Here is an 18,323-nt window from a genome sequence, read left to right as displayed (position 1 = left end):
CAGTCTTTTAAGACTACATATATTAAAATACTGTACCTACACATTTAAAGACGTATTTACATTACATTACATTACGTACATTTTAAGATGTATTATAAAAAAATAGAATAAAAAACATTAAACAATGACTCCTGTTCGTTTCCAGTCTTTGTTTAAGTGTTCTTGTAAGCAACATACTTTTTCATCTCCTCTCATGTAAGTAAAGTATTGAAGCCTTTTACGCCAACATGATGGAAATTCCCTAGAAAACAGAGCATTTAGAAATCTATAAAAAGTTAAATCCTATATGTAAGTTAGATGTGAACCTTAAACTACAACAGTTTATGTATTGATTATGTATTTTTTATGCATTTTACGACTGTTCTAACAACAAATGCTTTTACCATTGTGTGTGAACGATGTGATAGATGGTTGCTCATAAAAAAAGGCTGATTTCCATTTAGCTTTTACAGTATCATGTCCTGTAGAGCAGCGGTTCCCAACCTGTGGGCCGCGGCCCCCTAGTGGTCCGCGAAGGCGTTGTAAATAATTTTTAAAAAATCATTTAATTTTTCTTTTTTTAGATGCTTAAGACACAACATGGACATAACAATAAAATATAGAATATGACATTCCCATCCCTCAACAACAAAAACAGAAGAAATAAAGATACAGTCAGTGGACCACTTCAACATTTCACAAACAAAAAAGGTTGACAATCAAATACCACCAAAAAAACAACATGGCAAGCAAATGTATTGTTCCTTTAATCCCACTCTTCGTTAGAGCTAATTATTTCCCATTTAATTGCGTGTTGAGCCACCCTTTGATTTTTTGTGGCAATAATTATTTCCAAAATAAATTGTATTTTGAATCTACTCTTCAAACACCTTAAATTAAGATTACTGCTTGATTGACTTTTAAAAATATGTATTTTAGCCAGAAGAATAGTTGTATTTATTAACTGTGTGCGGTCTTCATCTAAAATCCCAAATACAATATTAAAGGTTGTAAATGTAAATTCAATATATGCGCCAAATAATTTGCAAAACATTATGATTTGTGTGGAAACATTTTCATTATTACGTTTTTATTTTTATTTGAACCTCTTTTCCTTTCTCTTTCTTGATCCTCCTTAGCAACGGTCATCACAGTCCTTGACAGTGGTCTGTTCTACTGGATTTACAACGTGTCACATGTTCTGAATTGACTAATTAGAACTTTATTTAGCCTCCGTATTGTTTATAGTTGAATGTGGGCCACGACATTTGTATTCTTAAGTGGGCACTGAGTTGAAAAAGGTTGGGAACCGCTGCTGTAGAGCTTTCTTCACACTGGCAACCCCTACTGAGAAACTTAATAGAACAGAGCCATTGTTCTTGTTATAAATGACTCCTGGGCTTTACCTGTAATGACATGTCTGCTTTTGGTGAGGCATATTCTCTCATGAGCACTAGGAAACACTTTCTCATTAATGTAATAAATGTTGCAAATTGCATTACAGGTTGAGCTTCGTCTGTCTTTCTCCCTCTAGAGGAACTCCAAAATATCGCCTGAGGAACACTTTGTGTTAGACATGCGGCAACTGTTGTGAATAATTGGAGCAGTAGAACGGTAAAACCAAATCAAATATGAGGGCCTGTAATTTAAAATAAAAACTTTTCTTCGTTTATTAAAAAAAATAGCACAGACGCAGGTTACAGACAAAGACTGAAGACACTTCATTTGTTCAATTTGGAGATTACGAGAGACTAATATTGAAGATATCGTAAAATGGATGTATGGATGTACGATATTTACAATAACTGAAATATACATAAACAATGCATTACCATCAGTGTAAGAAAAAATAAGTGTAATGAGTTCAATGTATCAGGTTGATCCTGTGACTTATCCACAGTGAGTTTAAATGATCTCCAAGTAAATGGCCGTCTCTCCATCGGACACATTACTCTGCACCTCCCTTGTGCCTCTGACTCCTAAACCTTCTCGTCTGTCGATGCCTCCACCCTCTCCTATTCGTCTTCTCTCCCCACCTCTCCTGCCTATCGGATGGATCTGAAAAAAAAGCACAAATGTTGCTATTCCGTCAAATATAGGAAATATATAATTTGTAGATTTAATGTTTTCTTTTAATGCAATGCCTTCTGTTGAAAAGGACGGTACCTACCTGCTTCGTATGGACAAAATTAGGTGTGCAGTTTTGGTATACAAGTTGGTAGCTGCCGTTGGTGTAGATATGAGTCACTTCCGTACAGTTAATGTAGAGGGGCATCTGATCCTGATAAATCCCCATTCCTTCAGGGTACACAGCTGGGAGTCTTTTCAGAACATGTCTGAAAGGAGCGGCACAGGTGAATACTCACAATAAGCAAGTGAGAACATTTTAGAGGAACATTCTTTAGGGCTGATTTGCTTCACATACTTTTCAGATCTCTTTCGGCAGCAGTAGAAAGTTAGAGACAGAAGGAATAAGACCAGGCAGATGGACACAGCAGGTATCACCAACCACATCAAAAAGGTTGTCTCTGTTTTAAGACAAAACAAGCAGCGAGGGATCAGCATATGATGTGAAACTCAGGTGGTTAACTACATGGATTATAGTTCCACTCTTGGCATTTCAGAAATACTGCTTGACCCTCGAGCTTAATGTAACAGCTTCACTTAGATATTCCATTATAAGAGCTAGCTTTTTTTTTATGTAAAAAAGATATAGCCTACATATTAAACTGCCACAACTGAAAAGCTGTACTCATAGTAATTACAAAAAAGTACAGCTCAAGGTTATCTTTGCAGCATTCTTCAGTAAATGATCTTATGTTTCCAAGCTGCAGGCATGTTGCACAGATGTCTCAGTTCCATCGCTATATCAGAGTGAATAAACAAGAGGCAGAGCTCGAGACTTTGATAGAGTTAAAAACGTTTAACACACCTTCTTCTCCCTGCAGCAACAACAGGGAGTCATTTCCCAGTGCGTTGAAAGCAAAGCAGATGACAGTCAGAGGTTTGTCCATGTGGCCCCTCAGAGTGGCTGTAAGCGCGCCAGGCTCAGATGTTACGGACCCGTTGTAATCACGAGGGGGAACAGTACCATTCACGCTCCAGGTGATGGCGGGTTTGGGTTTGGAGTCGACTGAACAGTGACACAGCACCTCCAAATCCTCCAAAACACAGGTGGAGGAGAGCCGGAGGATCACTGGTTTATCTGTAGGATAGAAAGAGCACATTTCAACTTCGCTGATAGCCTTTCAAGTATTGTTTGTGTGGGAGGAACTTTTTAATCTCTTCTTCTTTTTTTAACAATAAAGGATAACACATTTTTGAAAATACGCTTATTGGCTTTATTGCAGAGCCAGTAAGCTGCTAGCTTAGTTGAGTACAAACACTGGAAACAGAGAAACAGCTTGTCTGGCTCGGTCCAAATTAAATGAAATTACCTCTATACACTTTTAAAGCTAATTAATTTAGATGTTATATGTTGTTTGTTTAATCTGGAAACATACCACAGTGTAAAAACAACGATTTACCATTGTACAATGTTTATGCACATAACTTCCTCGAGTCCTTGACTGTTGGTAGTAGCTTCGTATTAACCATACAGACATTGAAATGACGTTAACATTTACATAGTGGCATTTGGCTACATTCCAATAAAAAAAGGGAACTAGGAAACATTTTCTTAAAAGCCCTTCGAACTCTTTAAAGAAAAATGGAAACAGAGCCAACAAAAAATCATGTTTTTTGCCGACCTCTATTGATTTATCTTCACCTTGCTGCAGTGATGTTAAAGTGTACTCCAGGTTGTGATCTGCACACTTTTACATCACTGTAGGGTGTGCAACAGAAAAAAACCCTGACCCCCCCACAGGATTTCAAACCAACTTTCAACACAAAAGGGCGGTGAAACTTGTGTTATGTTGCTTATGTTACTCTGTCAGCAGCAAAAACCAAACACATGTAGGTGAGGCTTCTTGTCAAATATTCCACATGTGTGTATGAGCATCAGAGGGAGGGGAACAAGAAATTAGAAGAAAGTATTACATTGTATGTTCAGCGGCGTGGGCTTGGACTCTCCTCGACCAATCTGGTTTTGAACTAAGCAGCGGACCCTCATGTCCCGGGTCACGTTGAACACCCGGATTGTGTGTGTGCGATGGTGGAGGTGCACCGTGCGGCCGTGCTGACTGTAGGACCAGCGGTACTCTGACACCGGAGGGTCGGCTTTACACGAGCAGACCAACAAGGCGCTGCCCCCCTCCTGCACCACCAAGGTCTCGATCTGAATTACTACATCTTTGGGTGAAACTAAAGACAATAAAAAAAAAGAAAGAAAATGTGTCAGTGTCAAACAAGCCAGGAAACACAAAGATAGTAGTCAAAGCCATCCTTACAGGTCACATGCAGATCCTTTGACATGGATAATGCTCTGGCTCCTGGGTAGCTGGCTTCACATCTCAGCCTGGGTTTCACCTTGTGTGACGCAGTGAAGGACAGAGTGGAGAGTAACATCGGCCTGTGGGGCTCGGGGTGGAGCGTCTGCACCCCCGCGGGCTCAGTGCCGTTGGGCCAGTCTCCTCTCTCCCAGCTCCAGCGAAGGGTCGGGGGTCTGGAGGGACAGGAGTATCTGACGGAGCAGTTCAGCGTGACCAGCTGCCCCTCTGTGGCTGACAACATGCCGCTGATGACAGGAGCCTCAGGGGTGTCTGTCATTGAGGAATAACTCCATCAACACTTTGCTTTTACTACTGTGTCATGAAAACAAAAGTTCTAAAAGAGCAGACGAGTATTTTGGATTATTGGTCGAAATGTCCATTACAAAGCTATTCAATCAATCATTCCAAAAGTGGTTGTGTATTTAGGGTGGATGATTCCAAATTCTTTTTTTTCCTTGTAGAAAATAACTTTGTTCTATACTGCTCATTTTAGATATGTATTTGTTTGGCTATTTTTTTTTTTTATTACATTTATGTCAGGTACATTTTTTTAACTTTATACCGCATTTCTACTCCCACACTTTTATCTTTCCAAATTCTGAAGCTTTGAAAAGCCTACATTATCTTGTTGTCAAAGTTCCAAAGCAACAACTTATTTTATGAGAGAAGAAAGAGAGAATATAGCAACTCACCCACAACATCCAGACTGAAGCTCCTTGGCTTCCCCCAAAGTAACTCGTCCCCTCTCTTCAGAGCCATCTCAAACTCCCGGGAGTCGTCCCGGCTGATCCTTTCGATCTTCACTGAGCAGTCTCCATCTGCAAATCGCCCAAAGAGAGACGCCCGGCCTTGGAAATCCCGACTCACTTGATCTCTGTCCTCGCTGTTAAAAGCTGTGCTGCGGAGTGGAAAGATGTGTCCACCACCTCTGAACATAATCCGAACGTCCACCCTCTTCCTCCCCCTGAGAGGGTAAGGAGTTTGAGGGGTGAAAGTGCAGGGGACCACCACACAGGAGCCCACCAGTGCTTGGACATGTGCAGGGACATAGGGCACAGGGGACACAGCCTGGACCCTCCTCCACAAGGCTGCTGCTGCTGGGATAAAGAACTGGAAATAATTACCAATATCCCAGGATCACATGTTACTAGGCCAAGGTCTACTCTACAGTATAGGATCAGCTTCAAATCACAGTAGACAGCAGGTTTATATCAAGCCTTCCTGCCATTAGTTGCCTCATAACTGTTCATGTATTATGTGTTCATGTTTGTTTAAACTTTGAGCAGAATTAAGCGAGAGACCATTTGCAGGGGACATGAACAATTAAAGCATTAGTGTTCCAAGCCTTTATATCTTAAAGAAAGCTCATAATACTGAACACATTTCTATAGACAATCAAAGGTTAAAGCTGCTGTATTTAGCTGCACTGTCTGCATAACATGACCCAGGACAGTTTTGCAACTGTTGTATTTTTAGAAACGGGAAGAATCCCTATCCCCAACACAGCAGCAGTTTTTGCTCTGGAAAATCAACTATTAAACCGTTTTGTACATTGATATTGTGAATTTATCCTCATTAGTTTAGGGATTATTTGCATATATTTTTAAACTGTTATTAACAGATAATAATCAGAATCAGATTGCCTCAGAATACCTTTATTCGTCTTACATAGGGGAAATGCACATTGTTACAGCAAAAGTGAAGATAGACAAAAAGTAAACCACTATTAGATAAGGGCATGTACATATATTACAAATAGAAATTAAGAATTAAAAAGTGTTTCCAGTTTATATGAAGATAATAAATGAGCTTGTAATTATTAAAGAAACAGGATTAATTGACTACGGTATGTTCTGCAGGAGACAAAAAATACCAATATCTCCATCTCTACAGTAATAATTATGGTAATAAAAGAGATATTGGGATAATTTATTTAGGATAACATGACTTGATAAAGAATAACTTTGCAATTTATACAGATATCTGAAGTTAGTTAATTTAAATATTAATTACTCACCAAAAATGAGAGGACACAGAAGGAAGACAGTGTCAACGTGCATGACTGCAACCCTACTCTGCCAGCACAGACAGAGGAAAGGATGAACAAAGGAGCAAAGAGGGGGAAGTGTTACATTGTGCTCCTGACTTCACTTTAATACATCCTCTTACTCTTCCAATATCTTTTATATCAGCTATGCGTAATACAAGGATTTATAACTGACCACTGAGGATCATTTTGAATTTAGCATTGGTTAATAACTTGCCCACGTATATTTTAACATGTAATCATATTCAAATACTCTTTCAAGTGATGAGGAATGGTTCGGAAAGAAAGACCTCAGCAAGTATCTATGAGACAACACATGACAAAGGGTGAGTCACTCTCATGCTGCTGGCCATTTCCTCAAAGACTCCAAACACTAAATGTGTTCATTTCTGATTCCCTCTGTCTACGCACACTGTCCCAAGCAAACCTCTAACAGTGTTAGAAAAGAGATTGTGGTAAAACTCCATAGAAATTTGAACAAAACAAATTAATGATTAACTTTTCTGCCTAACACTGATTTGTATCTGTTCTGTCAACAATAAAGATCCGTCATTATAAGTAGGTCAGAGCAGTTGTGTAAGAAGGGAAAAGTAAAAAGCGTCAAGATAAAACTTTTGCATTTTAGCAGATACTGTTTAGACTGCTGGTCAATCTGTTAATTTACACACAAATACATGCAAATATAATACTGCTATATATACACACAGTATACTTACTGTATAGTACGTTTTATTTTATTTGAAATGCATAATAGTTTGATATTTTGCTTCATAATGGCAATAATACCAAGTCACTTGATTGGCATGTTTCTGCAAGATCAAACATAAGCGATGAATCAGAGGCAGGGACAAAGAATGAACACTTTGAACTATGGACTCTTTGAATTATACTTTGAATTGCTGCCTGCAGTAAGTCAATGCACTCCTCCTCCCTGCACCTTAAGGCAGAACAATATCAGCACTGCCAACACAAAAGTGCAATGGCACAACTAGACGAGAGGAAAGGTGACAGAGAACAATAACATATTTCTTTAAGGTAAGAATTTCAAATGAATAAGCATGGTAATGTATTTTCCATATTGAGTTTTTATAATAGTTTACTGAGTGTAATTGTTAAGTAAGACATATTTCTCTGAATGTATATATTGTTTATTGACCATGTATTTATTGTATTCCTCATGACAGTATATTCCAAAGCCATGAACTCAGCTCAGCACCTGCTCCGGTCTCAGAGGGACTTGCTGCTGAGCTTGACTCTGGATCACCCTGCTCCCTTGCTGCGTTGGCTGCGTGATGCTGAGGTGCTTTCTCCTGCCCACTACCTGTCCCTGCTGGAGAGGTCACCATCCAATGCTTTGGCCCAGGCCATGGAGATGGTGTGTGCCACTGAGGAGAGCAGCCAAAGGTTCCTGCAGGTGCTGAGGGAGGTGCAGGACTATTACTGCAGAGATCTCCAGCTCTGGGTGGAGAGACACTGCAGGGAAGGTGTCAGTAAGCCAGCGCCTGAACCTTTGAAAGTTGAAGGTGAGGTTGTTTTAATATACTAGAGGATTGTTTATTTAAGGTGCATTTAAAGTGAGAAGAAAAGTGACAAACTGGAACTAAAGACAATAAGGTTTTACTGCATGAGTGCCATGCAGAGGTTGAGAAGATAATTAACACAGTGCAATAATCGGAGATGTCTTGCCAAGTCATTTCTGCTGACTTTGGCAATTAAGGAGGGTGTAAATGCACAACAAGAATGTAACTCAGCTATCATAAGTTCAATGTTATGCCATTGTGATACCATTGTGGCTCTAATAATGGCAATGCCTGCCAGTCAGCATATCACTTTTGTCCAGACTTGTAAATATCTCAACAATTTATAATATCCCATGCTAAACAAAAGCAAGTTGGCATTTCCTTTGTAAGCATTGCAGTATTTATCTCAAAGCACTTACAGCCTGAGTTGGTAGCATGTCTGTAGACTCCTAATGTATTTCATATAAGATCATTTGTATTGAAAAAATGCTCAGGCAACACCTTTTCCTGTGAATCTGACATTATAAATAAATGCATGATATTCAAACCATCTTGAAATTACACTGTGCAATATCATACAATATTCAAATATGTTAGCACATGCATCCTTTAATCCACAGAAAAGAAGCCTAAAGGTTTTGCTAAACTGTTCAAAGGAAAGAGCAAAGGATTTACCCTGACTACTGAAGCAAAAGGTATAATGTATCATTTCTACAACTTTCTTTGTAGTTGTCTGTTATTTGAAAAAGCATTTAAGTGAAATGATCTTTATGTGCAGCAAAAGAACAACTGAAACCTAGCAGGAGTTTAAAGCTGGCCAACCTCCGAGGTATGTAATCTTAGGTGCATTGAAAATAAGTCAAAAGTATTTATCAAATATAAAAATAATAATTGAAGTTTGTTGGCAATGCATTTAATCTTTCTGTCTTCCATTGCAGTTCCTATTTCTGCGCATAAATCAACCCTGCTGAAACGCACAGCGCAGTTGAAGTGTTACTCAGAGGGAGAGGGAGTGGCTTCAAACTCAGCTTCTCACATCGAGATCCGCTACACTGACCTTTTCGTGACAGAAGATGATGACTTTGTAGACAGCAGCAAACATGAGTACTTTGACCTAGCGAGCAGACGGGCTCGCATCTATGTTCATCAGGCTTGCCAGCGTATACGACCATGCCATTTATTGGACCCCCAAGGAACATCAGGACGGCCCCCTAAAAGGGTTAAAGTGAAGGGTATTGCTGGAATCGGAAAGAGCGTAGCAGTACAGAGACTCGTCTATGAGTGGGCGATCGGGAAGAACATGCGTGAATTCACCTGCATTTTTGACCTACGCTTCAGAGAGCTCAATCTGATTGAAGCTCCACTGAGCTTATTTGAGCTGCTTGGAGAACGGTTCCGGTACCTAAAGGAAGCACTACCTGATCTCTTCACTTCACCAAGCTCTTTGCTCTTCATCTTGGATGGATTAGATGAGTTCAAATTCACCTTGGACTGGAACAGTCCTGACAAAAACATTGACTTTCGCTCAAAGGTTCCAGTGTCAGAGCTGATGGTGGCTTTAATCAAGGGAAGCCTTCTCCCAGAGGCATCAGTCATTCTCACAACAAGACCGTCTACTGAGGCCCCCAAGCGCTACTTCCAAAGATGTTGTGTGGTGCTGGGCTTCGAGGAGGACCAGGTAAAAGAATATACCACCAAGTTCTACAAAGACGGAAAAGTTGCTGAAAAGGTCTATGATTATATCTTGAACAATGACAGCCTTTTCGTGCTGTCCTTCATTCCTCTTTATTGCTACATCATCTGTACCGCTATGGCTGAGTTCTTCTCTTCAGAAAATACAGATGTGGGTGACTCAAAGTCTCTGGATCTAAACCCGCCCAGAACGGTCAGCGAGGTTTACTTCTGCTACCTGTTTACAGCAATCAAGCACCATGCACTAAGGGGTAGTGCAGAGAGAAGCACCCCAAGATCGGAGGTTCTCTCCCTGGCAAAGCAACAACTGACAAAGTTAGGAAAACTGGCCTATGAAAACCTTCTTCAGAAGAAGATCATGTTCAGCAGAGCAGATTTGGAGAAGTATGAATTTAGACCTGGTGATCTTCAGAGCACCTTTCTCTGTCAAATCCTCCAGCCTGTCGAAGAGGAAACAGTGGAGATGTTTTCTTTCTTTCACTTGACCGTTCAAGAGCATCTGGCTTCACTCTACTGTGCCGTCAACCTCTTCAGCCAGGAGGACATAATCCAAGCTCTTGACTTGTGGTGCTTCGGGCTACGCCCTCCATCCTCCACAGCTGCACCCCTGAAAAACACAGACATCAACATGGACCAGCTGGAGAGTCTACAGATGTTCACACGCTTCTTCTTCGGGATGCTCCGAGCTCGGCTGGCAGGTCAGTTGGATGGCCTTGAAGTTTCCCCAATGGAGCAAGGGGATAGCATCCCCACCAGGCTGGGTTTGTGGTTCCAAGAGCAATTTAAGCACGGGGAGCTAAAGAACCAGGCATCCCTAAATCTTCTCCACTGCCTGATGGAGTTCCACATGAAGGAAGCCACCAGCCTGGCAGCACCAGCGATTAAGAAACTGTACCTGTTTAAAATGAAGCTGAGTGTAGTGGACTGTGCAGCCATCCATTACGTGCTGCAGTTCTCTCCACACAAACTCCAAGAGCTCAACTTGGGCTACTCCAACATTGGAAACAGAGGCCTCAAAAGACTATGGCCAATCCTACATCGCTGTGAATCTCTCTAGTGAGTAACTGACTCTACATTAACCTTTCAGGTAGATGATACATTGCAATATTACTACTGGACAATAAAAACAAGTCTGAGTTTGAATTTCCTGGCTGGCCAATGCTTTTCTGTGTGGAGTGACTGCCAACCTAGGTGTACACCCTCTTCATTTGTATATAATGCATCCTGTGATTAAGGTCAGCTCCACTCTTTTTTAAGAGAGGAATGGTATACCAAAATCAATGTTAACTTGTTTTTTTCTATATTTTTCAGTTTGAGATACAACTGCCTGGATAGGCAAGCTGCTATTTTGGAATCTGCAGTTCTGAAGTCGGATGAGTGCCAAGTGAAGAAGCTCTTGTAAGTCATTACAGAGTATATTTTAGGGCTATCATAATAAAACTTTGAATAAGGTTATAACGAATTACAAAATAATATAAACAACTCTAGCTAACTGTCTTCAGCAGATTGTATTTCAAGATCCTCATACATTCTAAGGCCTTTGTTTTGAGGGACTGAATAAGACGTTTGCTGATAGCCTGGCCCTGGCACAAAACCCTTGTTATTAAACACTACACTTTAGATATTTAATTGCATAACAATTCCTCTATGCATGTCCACAGTATGTGTGGCAATAACCTGGGACCAGACGGGGTTTTGGAGCTGTGGAACGCTCTTGAGCACAACACCACTGTAGAGGAACTTTATCTAGACATCACCGGCATCACAGAACGAGGAACAGAAAACATTGTCCACTGCCTCAGCAAAAACAAGGCTCTGAAGACACTGACGTAAGATTGAAACTTCTGCTCCGTGGTCTCATTGTTATAATGCATGGAAACACTGCCCTCTAGTGTGAGTATATGCTTTGAAAGGTAATACAAAGTAATCTCTTACCTGCTTATTTTCTCCTCCATCAGCATTGTTGGGAATGACATCGGAGAGGTGGGGAGGGCGAGGCTGAGGGAGCTGGAGAAATGTCGACCTGGACTCCGGATTATTGCACATTTTGTGGATGACCTGGGATTACTTCAGGCGTACCTGGACTGGGTGGAGGAGATCCGGGAAGACAGAGATCAGATGGATTCAGTGAAGAATGCAGACGCCCTGCAGTCTGTGCTGAGAGGGCTCCAGGCGGCAGAAGAGCAGGTGGAGACAGGAGAGAACGCGGAGAAAGCCAAGGAGCTCAAGAAAAATATTTTAGAGTTGCTGGAGTCTTCTACAAATCTGACCGGAGGGAGACATGTTATGTAGCAAGTGTTTGTAAAAGGTCTCCATCTAAGCAGCAGCTGCTTTCAAGGCATCCACCATGAGTCAACTAACAGTAAGACTTAGCCTGATGTTCGGCTTTGAGCCTTCTTTAACTCAATTGACATACTTATTATCTTTTTATCTGCTGCAGCTTGACTCAACCATCACAACATTTCTCCCGTTTTCTTTACATGTTTTATATTGATGTATTAAATCACACTTGTATTCAGCTTCTTTAATTGAAATATTATTTGGAATCCCTTGAAAAGTGACCTCAACAGATGTTACTTTGGGGGGTTATAGCTACCACAGAGGGAAGAAGAACACTGTCAGCTGCCTCAGCAAGAAATAAACCTTCTCCTGCTCAGTTACAACAAATGAACACGCTGCCATCTTGTGTTGGGTTTAGGTTACTACTTGCTTAGTAGCACTGTTGGAAATTAGGTCGGCGAAAAATAAATCCTGTAAGAATCAAGATTGTATACTACTATACTAAAATACTGCCTATACATAAAATCACTTACCATTTCCCTGATTTTTTTAGATCTTATTTTCAATTATGATAAGTGGTGGTGGAGCAGTAACAGCGGGGCAATGTCTATACCGCAGCTGCCGCACACTCAGGGGTAAAGGTTATCATTTCCTGATCTGTATATGAAGCTGTGATGAACATTAGCTGTGGCATTTTAAGGTAAAGTACAGACAGGGATTCCTGTGGTTAAACTGACCTGGATATATATTTATGATCAGAGCATAGTTCCAGGAATATTCATGACCTAAACAGAACCTGACATAAATGTTGAAATCCAAAAGCGTGTAAGAACTTTTCTTGACTCTATGATAAAAAATGGTCAAGGGAGAAGCAGAGTAGCCTGAAGTTTGTCATGGGTTTGGAAGACTCATAAGAATTGCGATACTTTTCTTGAGATTTAATATGAGACAAGAATCGAAATAGGATGTGGCCTAAATTAAATGATTAATACAAATTATAAAAAGGCAAGTGTGAATATGTGTCTGCTTCCCATAGGTGAAATAAGGGATTATGTCTTTTATAATCAATAAATGTCCCTAAACAATGTTCAGGATGCGTCCCGACTATGCTCCAATTCAAACACTGAGTAAGTGCATTGAACAAATCAATGACTGGATGTGTCAGAAGAACTTTCTTCAATTAAACAAAGATAAAACTGAGGTAATTGTTTTTGTAGCCAAGGAGGAACAAATTAAATACAGCGCTGAGCTTCAGCCTGCAATGTTCAAAACAACAGATAAAGCCAGAAATCCAGGTGTAGTCATGGACTCTGACCTGAGTTTCAACAGTCACATTAAAACAATTACTAAGTCAGCCTACTATCACCTAAAGAATATATCTAGGATTAAAAGACTAATGTCAAAGCAGGAGTTGGTCAAACTTGTCCATGCTTTAATCTTCAGTAGACTGGACTACTGCAATGGTGTCTTCACAGGTCTCACTAAAAAATCTATTAGAAAGCTGCAGCTGATTCAGAACGCTGCTGCTCGAGTCCTCACTAACACTAAGAAAGTGGATCACATCACTCCTGTTTTGAAATCTTTACACTGGCTTCCTGTCTTTCAAATAATTGATTACAAAATACTGCTGCTGGTTTATAAAGCTTTGAATGGTTTAGGCCCAAAATACATTTATGATCTACTGACACATTATGAACCATCCAGAACTCTCAGGTGTTCTGGGAGGGGTCTGCTCTCTGTCCCCAGAGTCAAAACTAAACATGGAGAAGCAGCTTTCAGTTACTATGCTCCAAATATCTGGAACAAACCAGAAACCTGCAGGTCCGCTGCAAATCTGACTACTTTTAAATCCAGACTGAAGACTTTTCTTTTTGCCGCTGCTTTTAAATGTAACCATTGACATCTAACACTGAACTGTAACTTCTATTATTATTATCTATTATATTTTTAAATGCCATTTTATAAAGTGTTTCCGCTGCATTATGTTTTAATGCTCTTAACGTATTATTTCAATGTTTGTAAAGCACTTTGAATTGCCTTGTGTTGAAAGGTGCTAAAAGTATTATTTTTACTTTGTGCTACACATGTGCCCTTCCTCATTTACATGTCTTGCAGACTGTTTATAAAAGCAGCATCACTTCACTTCTCTAAACATCAACATCTCTAGGTAACAGGCAAGTCCTCATAACTTCTAAATGGCACATATCAAATAAGATACATTTATTTAAAACTACTCTAAAATCTAAAAGTTTGGACGTTTCATCATCATCAAAGTTTATTGATATAAAATGTCTTATCCTATATCTGGTTTCAAAATATGTCAGATACTAATTTACCTCAGCTCTAACCAGTATTACCCATTTGTTGAATCAAAGCTTTATAAAAGACTGCACAGTTTGGGAAATAATGTAGAAACTATACATTTAATTGTTCAGTTAAAATCCAGATTCATTTTATTCAAATGATGGCCTGTAAAGAAACCTAAACTAAAAACCTGAGTTAATAAGGGATGAAATGCTCTAAATGTTGTTGCATATATTTCCAGAGTTTCTTCCTCTTCTGAGACACAAAGATGGCAACAGCTCTGACTGTCCTCCTCACCGTCTCCCTGCTGCAAGGTGAGTTAAACTTCATTTACACTTTCATTAGTTCTTGTAAAATGTATAAAAACTCTTACTGACTTCACATTCAGTGGTTTGCAATACTGCAGAAAAAATAAGTCTGCAGAGAGCTTTATGTTTTTTTTAAATGGCTAATCATTTGTTATCGTAATTAAACCTAAAAGCAGGTTTTTTACAGTTGTCTTTTTGGGTTATTGGTAAGCGAGTCAGCAAAAACTACTCCCGATGTCTCATCATTGTAAAATGTGATGAACTCTTATACAGATATGTGTTTGTTGTGTTCTAGGTGCCCTGTGTGTAGAGTTTAAGGTGATTATACCACAGACTATAGACGCTCTCAGTGGATCCTGTGTGACCATCCCCTGCTCCTTTGACGTACCCAACATACATAAACCAAAGTTGGATAGCACATGCAGAGCAGTATGGAAAATTCATCGAGGAACCGTTGTGTTCAACAGCAGGGATCCACACCAGACTACAATACAGGGGACACTGATAGGAGACTTGACAAGAAAAAACTGTACCACAACCCTAAATAACATGCAAACTGCTCACAGCAATACATATGCCTTTCGACTGGAATGCAACAATGCCCTGAAATATAGTTTTTGGCTATCAACCTTGAAAATTTCAGTCAAAGGTAGGTTCTAAAGTCTATTTTTTAAATGTAATTGCCCCTTGTAGAACCGAGCTGACGTTGTTTTGCATTTATTTCAATTTGAAAATAGTGTAAAGAAAGACAGGGAATGATTGTGTATTCAGCGGATGGTTCATATGTACACTCTGCTTGCATTATGTAATGACAATAAAGTAATCTAATCTAATCTAATATGTACCTTCATACCTTCCCAGACGACCCTCCCAGACCGACTCTGACTCCTTCCACACTGAGGGTGAAGGAGGGAGCCTCGGTGAGTTTGGTGTGCTCCGCTCCAGCTCCCTGTCGGTCTCATCTTCCAACTCTGACATGGACCCCCGGCCTGGGGCTCAGTCAGGAGACACTGCAGGAGAATGAGGACAAAATTGAAGTCAAGACCTCTGTTGTGAATTTCACAGCTTCTCACCAACATCAAGGAAAGACCATTTCCTGTACAGCTACCTACAACAAACAGGAAGGGAGTGCTGAGTCAGCTGTTAGCACGAGATTAACAGCTAATATTTCATGTAGGTTAACTTGTCCTCTGCTGAAACTCATTATTACCAATGTTTTAATTAACTTGAGCTTTTTTTCTTAACTTTTTGGACTCAGCGCAGAAAACCTTGTGTTAAATATCTACAAATAAATAATGAATATCTGTGATGTGCATTCTGATAGTTTTCACACACAGCTTTTCAATTATTATTTAATTCCCTAAATCTTGACACTTGCCTTTTCTTGACTATAACCCATCTGTTTTCTCTACATCCATTAAAGTTGCTCCACAGATCTTGCCATCATCTGATTGCACCAACGATGAAGCCCAGCTCAACTGTTCCTGCAAGACCGCTGGAAACCCTTCTCCGACCTTACAGTGGTATTTGGATGGGTCACCTGTCAATCACTCTGACATTTTCTCCATCAGTTATGAGTTTCTGAATGATACAGGTCTGAGGAGCATCATTGCTGTGAGTCGACATGAGGAGAGGGATCTTTCCACCCTGCTCTGCCGCAGCTACAACTCCCTGGGATCTGCCAGTCAACTATTCTGTGTCAACAGCCTTGGGCCTGAAACGTCTGCAAACAGCCAAGGTCTGTCTTATGTGCCCTGATTTCAAATGTTATTGGTTAGCTGGAATCTAGGATTTACGGATATTCCGGTGAAATCAAGATATTTATTTATTTGTGTATTGAGCTATGGACTAGGTTTATACACTGTAGAGACAACCAATTCTATGTTAAACACTTTTCGATTGATTAAGTATTGCATTCATTTTTGAAAGAATGAAATGACCAGAAATGCCTGAGGTAACCAAGGGAGTGGGTATTGTATGTGGCAGGGGAACTCAGTGTCGTTATTCAACACATTTCACAAATGGAAATTCTGGTGTGACTTCCTGAGGTGTGAACACACCCTCATTTCTTTACATTTTTCTTGTTAAAAATAGAAAGTTAAAAGTGAGAAAGAGGTGATGAGTGGTGATAACACATTTGAGTTAACAACTGCTGGTGGAATGTCTGTATATAGAGTAAGTCCTATGTTATCCAATTAATAAACTCCTATACTTTTATTGTCCCTTGTTTGTTTCAGATCGAGTGATGTTTCCAGTCTTCATCACCACAGTTTTCACTCTACTAGTACTAGTCTGTGCTCTGCTGTTCGTTATCAGGTAGGGTAAAGTGTTGCACTATATAACTTATAGTGCCCAGTACAGTGTTTGTTTGCATCTTTATTCATTAAAACATATTCAACAGGGTACTTTCAAATTGCAAATGCAAAATGTACCTTCATAACAATGATTTTAGGAAAGACAAGAGGAAGAGGAAATGTGCCTTTTCATAAAGGATCACTGCCAATGGTGTACATTATAAAAACATGTCAAACCTCCACTTGGTTCGCTTCTATCTTATAATTAACACCCTTAACAGAGTTTAAATTCATATCCATGACATTTAGTTCCTTTAACATATTTCCTTTTCAGTACTTTCACTGTGATCAGTGGTTTCATCCTGTTGATGAATACATGACAAATTACACATAATAGTAAGTTGAATGTACTATTGCCTTTGCCAGGATTCGGCGGACCCAACACAACCTTCAGGAGAGTCAACGCACGGGGGACACCAGCAGAGTTATGAGCCAACTTCTAACGAGTGGAGAGGGAAATGAGGTACATACATTGACTTAAAGCCAAGCAGTTTTCTATTTCTAGTTCTCTTTCACCGTTAGCTGAGTAGCACTGATGTTGTCTCTTTAATTGTATAGATACCAAACACAAAAGAAGAAGACATTTATGTCAACAGCGAAGCGCTGAGACAGGCAGATGTCGCCCACCCTACAATCATCTCTGAGCCAAAATGCACCAACTTGCAAGGCATGAGACCAAACGATGCAGAAGGAGCCCGTAAAAGCTCAGAGAAGGAAAAAGGCAAAACTGATATTTACTCTAGTGTGAATCGGAAAACCAGGAAGAAGACAGAGAGGTGAAAGGTCAGAGAAATTAAGGACTCTGATCTGGCATAAAACATCTCTTCTCTTTTCTGATATTCATGTATTTGTATGCATGGTCCTTGTTTAAATAAATGCATAAATAAAATAAAAAAAGAGGCATGTGCTGAAGCTTTGTGAGCAATGCTGGAGATGGGAAATATATATAATAATAATGAAACATTTTCATTATTTACTGTGTAATGCATATTATTATAAGACACTGCATTTTCTTTCTTATATTGATGTTGGCATGTGTTAATTAAAAGATTCCCTGCTGTTGACATCTTTTTTCAGTGTCAGTGTGGTTTATTTTCTTTATGAAGCTTATTCTTTTTTAACATTGACTTTTTTGTTCAAAGTAAACTGGTTGTATATGTCACTCCTATATGGTCACAGGCCTAACATGAACAGAAAACCAATGCTCTGGCTGACTGCCTTAAATAAGGTCAGCAAGTTTCCTGTTTGATACCGATACCATGGTGGGTGTAGAGAGGCGGAGGTGGACTTACACATCAGTGGGCCATCGTAGACTCATTCATGCAGCAGATCGTCAGACAAGGTAAGCGCTCCTGTCAATCCACTCAATTAAAACATGAATCCTATACATTTCAAATTCTCAATAC

The 18,323-nt window shown here is 39.8% G+C and overlaps 3 protein-coding genes across 4 annotated transcripts; 2 read left to right on the top strand and 1 right to left on the bottom strand.

Moving 5' to 3' along the window:
- Positions 1-1,624: 1,624 nt before the first annotated feature.
- On the bottom strand, positions 1,625-15,470 carry LOC307013964 (myelin-associated glycoprotein). Of its 2 annotated transcripts, none has more exons than XM_079641616.1 (9): positions 15,409-15,470; positions 6,430-6,487; positions 5,105-5,506; positions 4,371-4,682; positions 4,021-4,284; positions 2,912-3,184; positions 2,405-2,507; positions 2,150-2,315; positions 1,625-2,037 (listed from the first exon to the last, which is right to left on the bottom strand). In XM_079641616.1, the coding sequence occupies exons 1-9, from the start codon at positions 15,412-15,414 to the stop codon at positions 1,885-1,887; spliced, it is 1,737 nt and encodes a 578-aa protein (XP_079497742.1). In that variant the 5' UTR covers positions 15,415-15,470; the 3' UTR covers positions 1,625-1,884. The 2 variants fall into 2 exon arrangements, with proteins under 2 accessions (XP_079497742.1, XP_079497741.1); XM_079641615.1 differs by having other exon boundaries at positions 5,105-5,509; positions 15,409-15,430.
- On the top strand, positions 7,391-12,189 carry LOC307013805 (NACHT, LRR and PYD domains-containing protein 12-like). Its single transcript, XM_079641350.1, has 8 exons — positions 7,391-7,494; positions 7,644-7,982; positions 8,600-8,674; positions 8,758-8,808; positions 8,918-10,727; positions 10,983-11,069; positions 11,333-11,500; positions 11,630-12,189. Exons 2-8 carry the CDS (start codon positions 7,658-7,660, stop codon positions 11,961-11,963), a joined length of 2,850 nt encoding a protein of 949 aa, XP_079497476.1. The 5' UTR covers positions 7,391-7,494; positions 7,644-7,657; the 3' UTR covers positions 11,964-12,189.
- Positions 14,096-17,988, top strand: LOC307013965 (sialic acid-binding Ig-like lectin 14). The gene is made up of 8 exons (XM_079641617.1): positions 14,096-14,118; positions 14,497-14,569; positions 14,859-15,212; positions 15,425-15,736; positions 15,987-16,301; positions 16,801-16,879; positions 17,284-17,380; positions 17,476-17,988. The coding sequence occupies exons 2-8, from the start codon at positions 14,524-14,526 to the stop codon at positions 17,695-17,697; spliced, it is 1,425 nt and encodes a 474-aa protein (XP_079497743.1). The 5' UTR covers positions 14,096-14,118; positions 14,497-14,523; the 3' UTR covers positions 17,698-17,988.
- Positions 17,989-18,323: the final 335 nt, after the last annotated feature.

The sequence above is a fragment of the Notothenia rossii genome, assembly GCF_949606895.1.
Source record: "Notothenia rossii genome assembly, chromosome: 7".
NCBI classification, from domain to species: Eukaryota; Metazoa; Chordata; class Actinopteri; order Perciformes; family Nototheniidae; genus Notothenia; species Notothenia rossii.
This window is presented reverse-complemented; position numbering and strand designations above follow the sequence as displayed.

Bases quoted from the DNA above. Each gene is read 5' to 3' on its own strand.
- LOC307013805 (XM_079641350.1), top strand. From the start codon at position 7,658: ATGAACTCAGCTCAGCACCTGCTCCGGTCTCAGAGGGACTTGCTGCTG. The intron at 7,983-8,599 runs GTGAGGTTGTTT...TTTAATCCACAG, and splicing joins TGAACCTTTGAAAGTTGAAG to AAAAGAAGCCTAAAGGTTTT. The intron at 10,728-10,982 runs GTGAGTAACTGA...TATATTTTTCAG, and splicing joins CATCGCTGTGAATCTCTCTA to TTTGAGATACAACTGCCTGG.
- LOC307013965 (XM_079641617.1), top strand. From the start codon at position 14,524: ATGGCAACAGCTCTGACTGTCCTCCTCACCGTCTCCCTGCTGCAAG. The intron at 14,570-14,858 runs GTGAGTTAAACT...GTTGTGTTCTAG, and splicing joins CACCGTCTCCCTGCTGCAAG to GTGCCCTGTGTGTAGAGTTT. The intron at 15,737-15,986 runs GTAGGTTAACTT...CATCCATTAAAG, and splicing joins ATTAACAGCTAATATTTCAT to TTGCTCCACAGATCTTGCCA.
- LOC307013964 (XM_079641615.1), bottom strand. The intron at 2,508-2,911 runs GTGTGTTAAACG...GTCTTAAAACAG, and splicing joins GTTGCTGCAGGGAGAAGAAG to AGACAACCTTTTTGATGTGG. The intron at 2,038-2,149 runs GTAGGTACCGTC...CTTTTTTTTCAG, and splicing joins ATTTTGTCCATACGAAGCAG to ATCCATCCGATAGGCAGGAG.